The sequence below is a fragment of the Oryctolagus cuniculus genome, chromosome 6, assembly GCF_051225735.1.
Source record: "Oryctolagus cuniculus isolate XC-2025 breed Fujian yellow rabbit chromosome 6, ASM5122573v1, whole genome shotgun sequence".
Lineage (NCBI taxonomy): Eukaryota > Metazoa > Chordata > Mammalia > Lagomorpha > Leporidae > Oryctolagus > Oryctolagus cuniculus.
In genome coordinates this window covers 22719045-22736676 of record NC_142872.1, presented here as the reverse complement: position 1 = coordinate 22736676, position 17632 = coordinate 22719045, and the positions used below count along the sequence as shown (strand labels likewise).

Below are 17632 nucleotides of genomic sequence, written 5' to 3'. Positions count from 1 at the left end.
GTTATTATTATTATTTTTTTGTATTAAAACCAGGACACATAGTTTATAAAGTGTCTGCAGGGAAGAGTGTTGCAGAATTCCTGATAATCTCTAGTTTCAGGGTTTGACAAGTTTTTCATAATTGTCTATTTAACCAGAATCCTTGCTGTTAATAAATGAGCTGTTGGCCAGCGCCGTGGCTCAATAGGCTAATCCTCCGCCTTGCGGCGCCAGCACACCGGGTTCTAGTCCTGGTTGGGGAGCCGGATTCTGTCCCAGTTGCCCCTCTTCCAGGCCAGCTCTCTGCTGTTGGCCCGGGAGTGCAGTGGAGGATGGCCCAAGTGCTTGGGCCTTGTACCCGCATGGGAGACCAGGAGAAGCACCTGGCTCCTGGCTTCGGATCAACGTGATGTGCCGGCCGCAGCGTGCCGGCCGCGGCGGCCATTGGAGGGTGAACCAACGGCAAAAGGAAGACCTTTCTCTCTGTCTCTCTTTCTCACTGTCCACTCTGCCTGTCAAAAATAAAAATAAATAAAAAAAAATAAATAAATGAGCTGTTTCTCTTGGTGTGTTTAGTGGAAATGCAATATATTGTCGTGATTATAGAAGTGACACTCCCATTTTTTCACCTACCTCTCAAGACTTTTTCAGTTCAATTTCAGGTTCTGTTACTAACTGAAGTTAACTTTAGAATGTTATTGAAAGCCTCAGTTTTGCTGTTTTGAGGTGTTACTTGCAATATTAATATCTTTAGAGCAGAAATGTCATTTTTTAGGGAATCTAGAGCAACAGCAAAGCTGAGGTCAAGCTGCCATAAGGAAGGACACCAAAGAAACTGTATTTGGGACAAAAAGAAATCGAGATAAGGTAGATGCAAAGTAGAGAAAAGAACTGGACTCTGGGGCAGGGGAGGAGGGTGGTAGGTAGGAATGGGCTATCTGCCACTAAGAACAAAGAGTAGATTCCTTGAGAGGAAGCCATTGTAGGAAACAGTGAAGTTTTGGATTTAAAGTACTACACAAGCTTTGGCTCACATTCACCTCGAAGAGCGCTTTGAAAACTGATAGGATTAAGTGATCTCATCAGTGGGTCCTCCCATTCTCCTCTGGATAGTTGTGGAAGATGCTGTCAAAGACGTTGTTGGTGTTGATAAAGCTTGCCAAGACCCAGCTTCTGCTCTAATGCTGGTTATTACTAGGAAATCTCCAGATGAACATGAAATTGACAAAATAAGTACAGAGAATTCAGTTTTCCTTTTTTTCTTTTTGTGATGTAAAGCTTGTTTCTCTCTTCATAGCAACATGAACCGTGAAGACCGGAATGTGCTGCGTATGAAAGAACGGGAAAGGCGGAATCAGGAAATTCAGCAGGGCGAAGACGCCTTCCCACCTAGCTCTCCTCTCTTTGCTGAGCCTTACAAAGTTGTAAGTTATTCTGCTTTGAATGTTTTGTTTTCCTCATTAATAAGACAGTTTTGCTTTTAAAATGTTTTAATCTTGAATTTTTACATAGAAAAGAATTACTATGAATATTATTTAGCATTGTTTCCTTTCATCTAAGTAGAACATAATTTTTTGAAATAAACTTTTTAAAAGTATAATATGCATATAAAACAGTACAGAAAAAACAGTTATGGGTTGAGCAGATTTTACAATGTAAATGACCTCATGTAATCAGTATTCACTAAAAGCACTTCCTGCACCTCCATTCTTATCTGTACTCCAACAGTGTGGTCTGAGTTGCCTCCAGCATTTATCTCCTACTTCTGGCTATGCCACTATCCATGGGCAGGCATTCACCTTCCTGAGCTTTGAATTAAAGTTAAAAATTTTGTGAATCAGTATGTTATTTCCTAAGTGCTTTTTGGATAAAATGTCAATCAAAGATGAATATTTCATAGATGCGTTTTTTTCTCCCATTCACATTGTTAATTGCCATTCACATGCTTAATTCACTAAATTTTAGTGATTATTAATGGGTTTGAATAAATGTGTCTTTAGTATCAATTCAGCTCTTTTTGTATGATCGACCAAATTCTCTGATTTTCCTTCTAATACTTTCAGTGATTGACAATATCAGATTTATATTAAAGCATGCTGCCAGACATGTTTAATAAATAGAATCAATCACTATTTTCATTAGTATCATTGAACTTGGTTTGAGATGTTACATAAAACACTGAATGGTACCATTTTTGGTGATTGTAATGTAACTTTTGTGGCCACACATATCATTTGATTTGGTTTTGGATTGTATTTGAATTGTTCTTTACATTTTAAAGGTTATACTACATGTATAATAGCAAAAATATGAAGGTACTTTTAAAGGTTCATGGAAAAATGAAGGTAAGTTTATTTTTCCAAAAACTTTTAGAAGTACTCATGTACCCTGTATTACAACAGTAATGATTGTTCCTTTATAGTATGGTATTGTGTTAGACTTTTTTTTCTGATGAAATATTAAAAGGAACAGCATAATCTAGTATACTCATAACATTTGGATTTTGTGGAAGCTGTTTATGTGTTTTACCTGTAAAAGCCAGTTGTCCAGAGCTTTTAAGCATTTTCTAATTCAAAGGCTATCATGCTGACATCATTTATGTGAATGTAACACAAAACCTAAAATTAGGGTTTACATTAGAGAGTAAAAGTGCAATAGCCAAAAGAAGACCAGACGTTTATTCCAGAATGTCTGAATCATGCTATCATTTATTGTGTAATTGTACTGCAAAGAACTGTGTTTGATTTCTAATCTTGATGTTGTCTAAATAGATCTGTATTTCTCATTTAGTAGGATCAGATAGATTTTTTTTTTTTTTTTTTTTTTTTGGACAGGCAGAGTGGACAGTGAGAGAGAGAGACAGAGAGAAAGGTCTTCCTTTTTTTCCGTTGGTTCACCCTCCATTGGCCGCCGCAGCCAGCGCACTGCGGCCGGCGCATCGCGCCTATCCGCAGGCAGGAGCCAGGTGCTTATCTTGGTCTCCCATGGGGTGCATATCCTCCACTGCACTCCCTGGCCACAGCAGAGAGCTGGCCTGGAAGAGGGGCAACTGGGACAGACTCCAGTGCCCCGACCGGGACTAGAACCCGGTGTGCCCGCGCCGCAGGCGGAGGATTAGCCTACTGAGCCGCGGCGCCGGCCTAGATAGATTTTTAAAGAATCTAAAGTCATTGATTCTTGCCAATATCATAATAAATATTGGTGGCTCACTCTTGATTTCTCTTTAATGCAATCAGTATTATTCTTTGTGTATGAATATTAAAGACTCCTAAAACCTATAGACATCTTGGACATTTTATCACTTATGAATGATTTTTTTAAAAGATTTATTTATTTATTTGAAAGTCAGAGTTACAGAGAGAGAGGAGAGGCAGAGAAAGAGAGAGGGCCTCCGTCTGATGGCTTATTCCCCAGATGGCCGCAATGGTCGGAGCTGCGCCGATCCGAAGCCCAGAGCCTCCTCCGTGTCCCCCACTGCCTTCCCAGGCCATAGCAGAGAGCTGGACCAGAAGTGGAGCAGCCAGGACCAGAACTGGTGCCCATATGGGATGCTGGCGCTTAAGGCCAGGGCGCCAGCTCACTGCGCAACAGCGCCAGCCCCATGAATGATTTTTTTTTTTTTTTTTTTTTTTTTTTTTTTTTTTTTTGACAGGCAGAGTGGACAGTGAGAGAGAGACAGAGAGAGAAAGGTCTTCCTTTGCCGCTGGTTCACCCTCCAATGGCCGCCGCTGCAGCCGGCGCACCGCGCTGATCCTGGCAGGAGCCAGGAGCCAGGTGCTTTTCCTGGTCTCCCATGGGGTGCAGGGCCCAAGCACCTGGGCCATCCTCCACTGCACTCCCTGGCCATAGCAGAGAGCTGGCCTGGAAGAGGGGCAACCGGGACAGAATCCGGCGCCCCAACCGGGACTAGAACCCGGTGTGCCGGCGCCGCAAGGTGGAGGATTAGCCTATTGAGCCACGGCGCCGGCTCCCCATGAATGATTTTTTATAACTTAAAGTATGTACTGTTGACTTGGAAGGTTGAAACATTTCTTGGTCAGAGATAATAGCCAAGATTTAAAACTTTATCAAGGAATTATCTATTTAATTTGTTCGAAGACTTTTATTAACATGGTGATTCACAATTACAGAGGAGGTTGAAATTTAAGAAACAGTCAACCTGGATATATAACTTGTTTTACTAAATTTTTTTCTGCTTCTGAATTATGAGGAATAAATTCTTCATTGAATTAGGAGGAATAAAATTTTTGAAAGACTAACAAAACATGAGTGTTAGCTAATCAGCTGGCCTAAAAGTTAACATTTAAGGGCATATTACTTTTATTTCTTTTTTTTTTTTAAAGACTTTTGCTGTTCCAGTAAGTCCCCCATCCCCTTAGAATCTATTGTATATCTATCTCGTTGTCCTATAGTATATGTGCATATATAGTACATATGTAGTAATAGATGTATATTTTTAAAGATTTATTCACTTGAAAGAGTTACAGAGAGGAAGACAGACACATGCACGCACACACACACACATACATAGAACACCTGTGTGCATGCACACGGGCACTTCTATCTGCTGATTCACTCTCCAGATGGCCACAATGGTGAGGGCTGGCCCAGGCAGTACTTGGGCCATTACCACTGACTGCCCTTCCTAGGCCATTACAGGGAGCTGGCTCAGAAGAGGAGCAGCTGGGACTTGAACTGGTACCCATATAGGATGCCAGTGTTGCAGGTGGCAGCTTTACCTGCTGTGCCACAGCACCAGCCCCTAGAATATTTATATTTTAGCATGATTAGTTTTAGACACATTGAGTGAATTTTTTTCACTATAAAGTTACATATTTAGTTTGCTTCTAAATGTTGACTTTAAGCTATGAGGCCCTTCATTTGAAAATCCTCTGTGCATTTGACGTTTGGAAAATAAATTTTGAAGCATATTTTATTGCTGAATATACTAATTATATACTTTTATTTTACTTTTTTTCTAGACTAGCAAAGAAGATAAGTTATCAAGTCGCATTCAGAGTATGCTTGGAGACTACGATGAAATGAAGGAGGATTTCATAGGAGACAGATCTATACCAAAGCTTGTTGCGATTCCCAAGCCTACAGTACCACCAACAGCAGATGAAAAATCTAGTCCAAATTTCTTTGAACAAAGACATGGAGGTTCTCATCAGAGTAGCAAATGGACTCCGGTAGGACCTGCACCCAGCACTTCTCAGTCTCAGAAACGGTCCTCAGGCTTACAGAGTGGACACAGTAGCCAGCGGACCAGTGCAAGTGGAGGTAGTAGCACTAACAGTAGTGGCCAGAGGCATGACCGTGACTCATACAGCAGTAGTGGGAGCAGTAGCCGGAAAAAAAGCCAACATGGATCAGAACACTCCAAATCACGCTCTTCTAGCCCTGGAAAACCCCAGGCTGTTTCTTCGTTAAGCTCTAGTCATTCCAGATCTCATGGGAATGATCACCATAGCAAGGAACATCAGCGTTCCAAATCACCTCGGGACCCTGATGCACACTGGGATTCTCCTTCTCGTGTACCTTTTTCGAGTGGGCAACACTCAAATCAGGCTTTCCCACCTTCATTGATGTCAAAGTCTAGTTCCATGTTACAGAAACCCACTGCCTATGTGCGGCCCATGGATGGACAGGAGTCCATGGAACCAAAGCTATCCTCTGAGCACTACAGCAGCCAGTCCCATGGTAACAGCACGACTGAGCTGAAGCCCAGCAGCAAGGCTCATCTTACCAAGCTGAAAATACCCTCCCAACCACTGGATGTAAGTCTTACATGTAGAGCTTTTAACACTGTGACTTTGTGAACATGTTGACCATAAATTCTGATTGAACTTGAACTGCCTATTTGCCTTAATAGTAAGGAATGTAAAGTTTAAAGATTAAAAAAAAAAAAAAATGTCCAAAGGAAGACTTGTGACTCCCAACTGGATCTTGCAACTGTTAGCTTCCATTCTTAGGAAGTAGAGAAAACGTCCTTCATGGATTTCAGATATTAAAATGACAAATTAATTAGGGAAAATTAAAGCATGATTCATCAATGTCTTGTATTTCCTATTTTTTGATATAAAATAATATATGTGTTTCTTTTGTTTAAAAAGAAACTTAGTTTCTCTATTCTTTTTACTTATTTATTTTTTATTTGAGGTATAGAGCCTGTATAAACTGGTCCACTCCCCCAAATGTTCACATCAGCTACGGGGTTGAACACAGGACATGAGAACACAATCTTGGTCTCCCATGTGGGTGGCAGGAGCCTAATTACTTGAGTCATCACTGCTGCTCTGAGCATCTGCAGTAGCAGGAAAATGGAGTCAGGAGCCAGAGGCAATAATCAAACTGAGGCACTGCAGTGTGGGGCGCAGGCATCTCAATCACTAAGCTAAACACCCACTCCGACTTCTCTATTATAGTGATACTTAGGGATGAGATGTGGGCCCTGATTCATGGTGAGAAATATAGGGACTGTGGGTCCATGGAGATGGGGATGTTGTAGAGTTGGAATGCTGTGGGTTTTTTCTTTGGTTATACTTAGAGAATTGGGCCAGTTGCTCTGAATTGATAGGGGTAGTTTGAAATTTACCATGTTTATAACTGTATACTACAATGTGAAACTCAAAATAATCAGGGAAGTGAGCATTTATTGTGAACCAAGTGAGATTTTTACTTTTCAGTACAATTCATACAATAAGGATATTAAAACAGAATGTTGGGGTGGGCGCCGTGGCTCGGTTAATCCTCTGCCTGTAGTGCCGGCATCCCATATGGGCGCCAGTTTTAGTCCCGGCTGCTCCTCTTCCAGTCCAGCTCTCTGCTGTGGCCTGAGAAGGCAGTGGAGGATGGCCCTAGTGCTTGGGCCCCTGTACCCACATGGGAGACTGGGAGGAAGCACCTGGCTCCTGGCTTCCGATTGGCGTAGCTCCGGCCATAGCAGCCATTTAGGGGGTGAACCAATGGCAGGAAGACCTTTCTGTCTGTCTCCCTCTCTCTCTCACTGTCTCTAACTCTATCTGTCAAAAAAAAAAAAAAAAAAAAAAAAAAAAGGCCAGAATGTTATTAACCAGAAATCATAGTTAATAACTTAGAATGGGATTAAGAGTTAGGGATAGGCAAGATAAGAATCTTTCCTGTGGTTCTGGGAAACTTGGTGTTAGTGACGTTTGTCATCTAATTATGCCTCTCAAGCTAGCAGTAAATTGAGGATTTGTTTTTTCTTCAAATAGCATGGTGCTTAGTTAGTCTTGAGTTCAGCTTTCTAATTCCTATTTGTGCTTTAAAACAAGCAACTTGCTGTCTGTGATTTAAGAAAGACTATGTAAAATGTATGTCATGTTCCAGGCCAGTACTCTTGGTAATACTTGTCTTCCTCTGTTGTTTTATATGAAATGGTTTATTTCAGTATCATGATTATTCTGTATATAAGGAAACAAATTTTTCGACAAGCTGCTTACTGAAAAATCATGTCTTAAAAGTTGTTTCTCAATCTGAAGTATAAGAAAAGATAAAATTTTTAAAACTTTGAAAAATGCAGATTTCCCCAAGCTTATGTATTATTTGGTGATTAAAATTTCAAATGCTTCAAAATTTGTATTTAAGGAAATTAATCAAATGGTTCTAACTAGTGTTCTGATTTAATAAACTAGTAGGATCATGAATGCATTTTTTTCCTTAAAGATTTATTTATTTATTTGAAAGGCAGAGTGACAGGGAGAGAGAGAGAGAGATCTTCCATTCCCTTGCTCACTCCTGAAGTGCCTGCAATAACTGGGCTATACCATAGCCAGGAGCAGGAACTTCATCCTCTCTTACATGGGTGACTGGTGCTCAGGCACTTGGGCCATCCTCCGTAGTCTTTGCAGTTACATTAGCAGGGAGCTGAATTGGAAGCAGAGCAGCTGGGACACTGACTGGCATTCCAGTGTGTGATGCTGGTGTCATGTGCTGCAGCTTAACCTGTTGTGCCATGACACCAACCCTCATGAATATTTACTTAAATTTTATTTCATTTCTGATAATTTTAAAAAAAATCTATGCAACTAGTATTAAAAAACTAAAAGTGCTTCAAATGTGTGTTTCTTTTTTTCTTTCTAAGGCATCAGCTTCTGGTGATGTGAGCTGTGTGGATGAAATTCTAAAAGTAAGTTTTTTTTAAAAATTGTTTCATTCTTTTTATTGTGATTCTTTGCCACCTTCTTACCCTCTTTCCACCAAAATTTCACAAAGGATTCAAAGCAACAAATGGCTTATGTGTATAACTTGATTTTGTTCATCATAAATAATTGACTGTTTTGCTTATACCTGTGTTCTGAATCATGTGGCTTTTTTGTTTTATTGTTTGCCTTCAAAGAGCTGGTTTTGTTTTTTTGTTTTTAAGTAAAACAAATTCCTGTCCTAACAGTTTACCTTGAAAAGAAACATAACTGTACTTTCTCAGCTTATCAGTTAATAATTTGAAGTGCTTAAAAAACTCAGTAGTTACCAAACCTTTACCTTGAAAATAGCTGGATTTGTAATTCATTTGTACATACTGGTTAAAAATCTGACAGTAAAAGACCTCTAAGTACTGTACTTTTTGTAATTTAATGGAATTTGGTAGTTTAATGGAATGCATTTAAAATCACCATGTGACCAAAGTGTGCATTTCTTTGTTAGAAGAAATGTTGTTGAAAAAAGAAAAAGTCTAGTAACTGAGTGAGTGATAATGCCTTGTTTTGCTCCTTAGAAAAAACTGTCAGTCTCATATTACTTGTACTTTCTTGGATTTTTTTTTTACCTTGTGAGCTCTTAAATTTTTGTGTCTATAGTTGTATTGCACTGTAGATACTTCTGGGACTACCTGCATCAGCTGCTTCAACTCTGTTCTCTCAGGTTCCTTCTCTGAGCCCACTGTAACTTTCCTTTCTCCTCTGCCATTTTGCTGAACCTGTTTCAGGTCATTTTACCTTCTCATTCATCTAGGGGCTTCATGCTATTTTAAGAGTTTAAAGTTCTTCCTTCTGGAAGCATGATTCTCCCTTTGACTGTTGTAAAGCTGCATTGCTTTTATTTCGCTGGTATTTTCCTTATCTCTCTTGCTACCTTTTTGGAATCCTGGTGTCTTCTGTTCTCTAAGTACGAGGGCGTCCTTGCAGCTCCATCGGTTTTCTTTATGCTCTTTGGCTCTTTCCGCCAGTCACAGCTTTTTCTGTTCTTTGGTCTTTATTACCTCCTTGGCCTCGTTTGCTTCTTAGCTGGGTTTCCTTTTGGATTTCTCTTTGCTTCTTCAAATTTAACACGTCTACAGCCATATTTACCAGACTTCCTTCTGTTAGTAGTACTACCATTCTGTCAAACCTGTAGAATATAGAATCTAATTATTATTCCTCTCATGTTCTTTTTAATCATTAAAGTAGATGTAGACTTTCATATTTGTTTGAAAATACCCATTGTTTCTGGTTCTGTGACCTTGAGCTTCAGTGATTGTAACAGAGACCTCAGTCTGCCTGTCTCCAGTCTACCTGCTTCTCTGTCTTCTGAATTACTACCATATTCTTCACTTCAGTCCCTGGACTTCATAATTTTTTCCTTAAGAAATTTTCAGTGACTCTGTGAAGACCCATTAAAGAGTGAGAAGTATCTAAATTTAGTGTTGCAGTTCTCCCACAGGCCAGTCCTAACTTCTCAATTACGTATTGATTGTTTTTGCTATCCTGGTTTCCCTAGCCATACTTTTTTGGTTTTTTACTTCCTTAAAGTAATCTTTCTTGGATTGTGTTTCTCTTTCCTCTTTAGTTATATATAGATTCTCTGTATTCTTAGAATCCCAATGAAATCCTTCTTCTCACCTGTATCAGACCACAGTGGTAACTTGCCTTTTTCAGTTGCCATGTGTATTAAAATTCTGAGGGAGCATGTGCTTATTTCCCTGAATCTTCAGCAATGCATGGAATTTTAGTTGGAACATTGCCTTACATTTAATTATATCTTTGACAGTACAGGCCGTTTATCCTGTATTTTATATATACAGAGGTTGGCACATGGCCTGGAATATAATAGGTGCTCAGTCACTTCATGATAGAGAGTTCAGTAGATTTTTTTTTCAATGAGAGTATTTGAGATACAAAATGCCAACCCCAAAACCCGGAGGCATATACGATTCTGCTTCCTTCCCCTTCCCTGTTTGCCGAGGGCAGGGAACTTCTGATTCACCTCCATTTTTTGTTTTCTTCAAATTTGTAGTTATACTGTTTCAGGAGCCCCATGTGAACTTAAAAAATAATTTCTTAAATCTAAATGTAATATATGTTTATTTAAAAAATTGACCTATTAGATCAGAACATGCTAATTGAGCACCTGCTACATGTCAAGCACTGGGGATATATTGACAGTTGTTTCACATTCTGTAGCAAGAGGTGGGAAATAAGCATCTATGTCCTATTCAGAAAGTGAAATGCTGTGGCCGGTGCCATGGCTCACTTGGTTAATCCTCCGCTTTGCGGTGCCGGCGTCCCATATGGGCGTTGGGTTCTAGTCCCGGTTGTTCCTCTTCCAGTCCAGCTCTGCTGTGGCCTGGGAGGGCAGTGGAGGATGGCCCAAGTACTTGGGCCCCTGCACCCGCATGGGAGGCCAGGAGGAAGCACCTGGCTTCTGGCTTCAGATCGGCAGCGCAGTGCTGGCTGTAGCGGCCATTTGGGGAGTGAACCAATGGAAGGAAGCCCTTTCTCTCTGTCTCTCTCTCACTGTCTATAACTCTACCTGTCAAATAAATAAAAAATAAATAAATAAAAGAAAGTGAAATGCTATAAGAAATAAAGAATTGTGAGAGATAAGGAGCAAATACGTACAGGTGGCTGTTCTAAGAGGTTCACAAGACTAGATCAGGTGACCTTGTTTCGTCTTCCTTCTGTTATTTTTTTTGCCTAAGGGTAGCTAATAGTAGCTGTCCTTCCATAGATTTTTTTCTCCGTATGTAAACATTTACTAGGACATAGACTGTGATTTGTGTTTGTCACTTAACAATAATACTGTGCACATCATTTCATGTTACTTAATTTCTTGTTTTGTCTGCTTGATGTTCCATTGCATGGCTGGCTGGCAGTTGCTTTAATCATTACTATGCTGTTGTAGTCGAAGGTTGTTTCTAGTTTTTAGGTGTGAGCCTTTGAATATATATCTTCATTTAACTGTGGGTATAGCTATAAGATAAAATCCTAGGTTCTATACCACCTTTGATTGACCTGATGGCTTACTTTGAACTAAATGCCTAAAACAAAATATTCCCTCTTTATTATAAATATGATTATCCCTCCACACACACCAGCTCCTTTAACATACACATTGTGATCTTATCCAAATCTCACTTGACCATATTAGGCATATGATTACATAGAAAAAGGCTGAAGGCCCTCCTTTTCTGTTTTCCTCTTTATTTGCTTTTGAAATCTCTTTTCTGATTTCTCACCTGAGATTTTCCTGTCAACACATGGGCTCACTGTAGCCAGACTTTTCTAGGATGAAATTCCATGTCCACTACTTACTGTGTGACTTTGAATAAATGACTTCATCTGTCTGCTTCAGTTTCATCCTGAGTTGGGATAATAATGTCTACCTCACAATGGCATTGTGAGTACTAAATGAGTAACAGACATGTAAAACATTTAGCCTAGTGTCTGGCACATTAAAGGTACATAATAAATGTTAGCTGCTTTCCTGATCATTCTCCCCCTCCTACCACTCCCACAGCAAGCTGTCCCTTGGTAGTATTTTGTTATGCGCCTAGTATTTCATCACAAGCTGATTTCTGTAACTATTCACAGGTTTGCTTGTCCTAACTGCAAACTCCTTGCAGCCAGGGAGTGTTTGTTTATAATCTTTTCACCAACCCCATAGTGCCTTGCACACAATTGTGCTTGATTAATACTTATTGACTCATTATGTATAATTTTGGAGGAGCAGTCATGAAACCAGCATTTATAAATACAAATCTGGTTTTTAGCTGTATAATTTTTATCCTTAACCTGGTTGAAAACAAACTGTAATAATTACATTTCAGGAGATGACGCATTCATGGCCTCCCCCTCTAACGGCTATTCATACACCATGCAAAACAGAACCTTCCAAATTTCCTTTTCCAACTAAGGTAAGTAAATAAAATGTGTCTTTGATACTGTAAGAAAACTCTGAATGGCTTGACTAATCATATGAAATTCAGAATTGTCTTGCCATTCCCATTCTAGTGGGAGACAGACAATAAGTAAGTGAATAACTAGGTAAGTTCAGATAGTGACAGTTGCTAAGAAGAAAATTAAACAGGGTAATGGAGTGTGAGCATTTGGATTGAGAGGTACTTGAGAAAGCTTTGAAGGAAGTATGGGAAGAGACTTACAAGGCATTGATGTTTGTTGCAAACTGTTGTGGTATATTACAGGCCAGAGGTGGTATGGGCTTCTCAGGCCGTTCACTGACAGAGCACTCTCCACAGGACATGGCAGTGCACCTGTGTCCCAGTGTTCTCTGGAAAGAGGTTCCTCAGAAAACATTTCTAAGCACATCTAAAATCAGTGGATTAATTTTTTTTAGCATTAATTTATTCTTGGAAAAATAATACAAAAATATATTTCCCTTTTGAAAGTTTGACCAGGATCTGTAATAATACATAGGTCTTCTCCTAATCTGCCACCTCCTTTCATGTGTACCTTTGCAGGTCTTTTTATATGCATTTGTATATATTTGTATAATCATTATCTGTAAGACTTTTCCATTTAATTTGTTTCTACACAGATATGTTGTTATGTATCTTTAATCAGCCAGCAATGGGTCTTTTGAAGACTTTTCCACATCAGTACATGCAGAGGTGTTTCTTTTCTGTAACTGCTCTCATAGTGTACATGCATCTAAGTTTATTTAGCCTTTTCTCTGTGATATATTGTTTCTTTAGTGGATTTCTCTGTACCTGCCTTCTTGTGTGCATATAAATTTCTTTAGAATAAACAGTGAAATTGCTAAGCATTAAAAGTATATGTAATGCATACTCTAAAATTCTGTCTGTAGGACAAGATTTGTACCAGTCCATGCTCCCACTTGCATTAACTGTTGTTCCTTACATGCACACCACCAGCTGATATTATTAAATACCAATCTTTTGAGAGAAAAATGGCATTATATTTCCTAGATGGGTGGTGAGGTTCATCGTCTTTATACAGTTGGCATCCACATGACTTCTTTTTGTATCAGTTTGGCTGTTCCTCCTTGCCCTTTGGGTTGCAACTTTAATGAGTCTTAGAGGGACATTTTTTGTTTTACATTGTTTATTTTGTTAGAATTCTCGTTCTAGCAATGTTGCAAATATATCTCTCAATTAGATACTTGTCTTTTAAGTTTTGTAGTCTAGAAGATTTTAATTTTGATGAATAAGATGTATCCTTCTCTTCCTTTACCTTTTGCTTTCTAATCTTTTGTTGAAGAATTTTCACTCCCCCCTGCCTACTAAGGCTTATAAACTACCCTCTGTTTTTCTTTTAATGTAGTTTTAGTTTTAGTTTTGATTTTAATCTTTAGCTCATTTTACTTTTGTGGATGATGTGAGGTAGAGGATAACTTTATTTCTATATGCATGCCATGTCACTCTGTTGCTTTGTACAGAATGCACTTGTATTTAATGTAAAGTTGGAGTTTTGTGAGTTCTATGTACCTCTGTAACCACCACCCTGCTCAGGGGTTAGAATAGTTCTATCAGTTCCAGCATTCATTCATGTTCCTTTGTAGTCCACCTCATCCCTAACACTGGCAGCACACAATTACTTTATGTCACTGTAGATAATTTTTACTTTTCTAAAATTTCACAGAATTAGAATCCAAAAAGTGTATATTTGTTTTGTGTATTTGCCTTCTTAGCATATGCTTTTGGAATTCTTCCATGTTCTTGAGGATATTGGTAGTTTTTTGTTTTTATTCCAAGTTAGTATTCTGTTGTGTGACAGTATCAAAATTTGTTTATCCATTTACTTTTTGATGAACATTTGTGTTTTTTCTAGATTTAAACCATTAAGAATAAAGCATCTGGGCTAGGTGTTTGGCATAGCAATTAAGATACTGCTTGGGATGTCCTTGATCTGTATGAGGACATCTGGCTTTCAGTCCCAGTGTTGTTTATAATTCCAGTTTCCTGCTAAGACTGTGGAAGGTAGCTGGTGATGGCTCAAGGTCTTTGATACCTAGCACCCACATAGGAGACTCAAATTGAGTTCCAGGCTGCTTGCTTTGGCCTGGCCCAGTCCTGACTGTTGTGGGCATGTGGGGAGAGAACCAGTAGATGGGAGATCTCTGTCTTTCTACCTTTCAAACTAAATAATTGAGTAAGTCTATAAACATTAATTTATAAGTCTTTATATGACTTAGGTTTTCTTTTCCCTTAGGTAAACTTAAACTGAGTTTTCTAACAAAAAGTAGAAATGCTGGGACATATGATATTGTGCATGTTAAATTTAGGATAAACTGGAAATTATTCTACCACATTCCTACCTTAGCCCAGTCTCACTTAATAGCAGTGTGTGATAGTTACATTATTCTTTGCCCTTGTCTACATTTACTGTTATCAGTCTGTTTTAGCCATTTTATTGGGCATGTAGAGGTGTATTATTTTGGTTCTAATGTGTACTTTCCTGATGACTGATAATATTGAACCACATTTGACGTTCAGTATTCCTTACCTGAAGTTCTTGAGACCAAACGTGTTATGAATTTCAGATTTTTTTGAATTTTGAGACATTTGCATAAATATACTTAGGTATCTTGGGAATAGGATCCATGTCTAAACATGAAATTCATTTCAGTTTTATATATACCTTAATACAGAGTTCACAAGTAATTTATACAGTAATTTTAGTACATCTGCATTTTATTTGCCACCTATCATAAGATCAGTGAGGAATTATTCACTTGGGATGTCATGATGAATTTTGGATCATTTCAGATTTTTGGGTTAGGGATGGTCAACCAGTACCTTCTTTTCAAAATGTCTGTTCAAATCTTTTTTTTGCCCCTGATAGTGGAAAGATATTTATTGCAGTTTCTTATAATGCCTTTATTTGGTTTTGGTATCAAACTAGTGCTGACTTCTACAGAGGAGCAGGGAAATGTTCCCCTTCATCTGTTGTTTCTGAAAGTTTGTGGAATATTAGTATTAATTCTTTCTGGACTGTTAAAATTGGGCAGTAAAAGGGCCATCTTTGTGGCATAATGGGTTAAATCTCTGCCTGTGGCCGGCGCCGCGGCTCACTAGGCTAATCCTCCGCCTAGCGGCGCCGGCACACCGGGTTCTAGTCCCGGTCGGGGCGCCGGATTCTGTCCCGGTTGCCCCTCTTCCAGGCCAGCCCTCTGCTGTGGCCCGGGAGTGCAGTGGAGGATGGCCCAGGTGCTTGGGCCCTGCACCCCATGGGAGACCAGGAAAAGCACCTGGCTCCTGGCTCCTGCCATCGGATCAGCGCGGTGCGCCGGCCACATCGCGCTGGCCGCGGCGGCCATTGGAGGGTGAACCAACGGCAAAGGAAGACCTTTCTCTCTGTCTCTCTCTCTCTCACTGTCCACTCTGCCTGTCAAAAAAAAAAAAAAAAAAAAAAAAATCTCTGCCTGTGATGCTGGCATCCCAGTTCAAGACCCGGTGGCTCTGCTTCCAATCCAGCTCCCTGCTAATGGGCCTGGGTTAAGCATTGGAAGATGGCCCAAGTGCTTAGGCCCCTACCGCCACATGGAGAGAACTAGATGGAGTTGCCAGCTCCTGACTTGAGCATGGCCCAGCCTTGGCTTTTAGGACCATTTGAGGAGTAAACCAGCAAATTAAAGATCAAAGATCCACCTCTCTCTCTCTCTCTCTCTCTCTCTCTCTTTCTCTCTTTCTCTCTTTCTCTCTTTCTCTCTTCTTTCTGTGTGTGTGTGTCTCCTCAAATAAAATTAAAAAATATTAAATCTTGAAAAAAAAAAGAATTGAACAGTAAAGCTGTCTGAGCATATAATGTTCTTTATTGGAAGGCTTCTAATTACGAATTCAGATTCTTGCAAGAGTTACACTTTCTACTTCTTGTGTCAGTTTTGACATTTTGTTCCTTATATGTAAGTACTCAGATTTATGGATATAGTTATTTCTAATGTATACTTATTCTATAATGTCTATAGGATATGTAGTGAAGTCCTTTTTTTCCCTGATATTGATGATTTTTGTTATCTCTTATTTTTCATTTCCAGTTTTGTTTGGCTTTTCATTGATTGATTCAGCCAGAGAGTTGTGCAAAGTGTATTCCAAAAGTTTATGGGAGATGCATCTCATGAAAAAACTATATTTGGGTTTCAAAATTGTTTTACACCAAAATTTGTCTTTTTTTTTCTTTAAGATTTTATTTATTTATTTGAAAGGTAGAGTTACAGACAGAGAGGGAGATCTTCCATTCTTGGTTCACTCCTTAAATGGCCACAACTGCTGGAGCTGTGCCAATCTGAAGCCAGGAGCCAGGAGCCTCCTTCGGGTCTCCCATGTGGGTGCAGGGGCCCAAGGACTTAGGCCATCTTCTACTGCTTTCCCAGGCCATAGCAGAGAGCTGCATTGGAAGTGGAGTAGCTGGCACACGAAAACCCTGCAGGCGGAGGCTTAGCCTGTTATGTTACAGCATTGGCCCCCAAAATTTATATTTTAGTTCCATTTTTCTACAGGCTTTTTATTGAAGTATGCTCATTTTTGTGATTTCTAAGAACTGTCTTTTAGGAGTATTTTTGTTTTTATTGTGATTGTTATCTTCCTGCATATGTTGAGTGTCATTTGTTTTTCTTCTAACTCCTTAAGGTAGAAGCTTAGATAATTGATTTTAAATATTTTTTTTCTAATACAGCTTTAAAGCTATCAGTTTCACTCCAAGTACTGCTTTAGGTATAGCCCGTGCATTTTGTTGTGTTCTGTTTTCATTATATTCAGTGAAGATACTTTCTAATTTCTTATGTGGCTTCTTTGATCCATGGATAGTTTGGAATTATGTGAATTTGTTTTCCAGTATTTGAGTATATTCTAGATACTGTTCCTGGTTTTCAGTTTATTTATATTTTTAGCAGAGAATAAATCCTGTATGATTTTATTTGTTTAAGATTTATTGAAATTTGTTTCACAGTCCTATATGTGATATTTCTTGGTTGCTATTTGATGTCCACTGGACATAGTGTAAATAGTTTATATATCTCAGATCATCTTGGTTGAGGATCACTAATGTCCATCAACTTACTGATTACTGAGAGGAGTGTTGATAGAATTTGTAGCTTTGTCTTATTTCTCCTTTCAAAAAGTTGTCTGTTTTTGGTTCATGTATTTTGAAACTTTGTCTTAGGTATATACACATGAAAGATTTCTATGTCTTTCTGATTGAATTTATCTTTGTTTTATTTTTCTTGATTAATCATTTGAAAGGCAACACATAGAGATCTCTTATCCGATGGTTTACTCCCCAAATGCACCTAATAGCCAGGGCTGGGCCATGCTGAAGCCAGGAGTCTGGAACTCAGTCTAAGTTTCCTACTTGGGTGATAGGGACCTAGTATCTAAACTGTCATCTCTGCCTCCCAGGTTGTGCTTTAGCAGGAGTCAGGAGTTGGAGCTAGATATCAAGCTCAGATACTCAGATAA

At 39.1% G+C, this 17632-nt stretch overlaps 1 protein-coding gene across 3 annotated transcripts in view; it reads left to right on the top strand.

Moving 5' to 3' along the window:
• Nucleotides 1-17632, top strand: part of AFF4 (ALF transcription elongation factor 4) — a 99325-nt gene that overhangs the window by 33372 nt on the left and 48321 nt on the right. The window contains exons 2-5 of one of the 3 annotated variants that reach the window (XM_051843317.3): nt 1277-1403; nt 4962-5759; nt 8087-8131; nt 12026-12112. In XM_051843317.3, coding sequence (XP_051699277.1) covers nt 1281-1403; nt 4962-5759; nt 8087-8131; nt 12026-12112 — 1053 coding nt within the window. In that variant the 5' untranslated portion in view covers nt 1277-1280. Of the gene's footprint in view, nt 1-1276; nt 1404-4961; nt 5760-8086; nt 8132-12025; nt 12113-17632 lie in introns of those variants that run through there. The other 2 variants (NM_001171499.1, XM_051843318.3) reach the window with 2 other exon arrangements.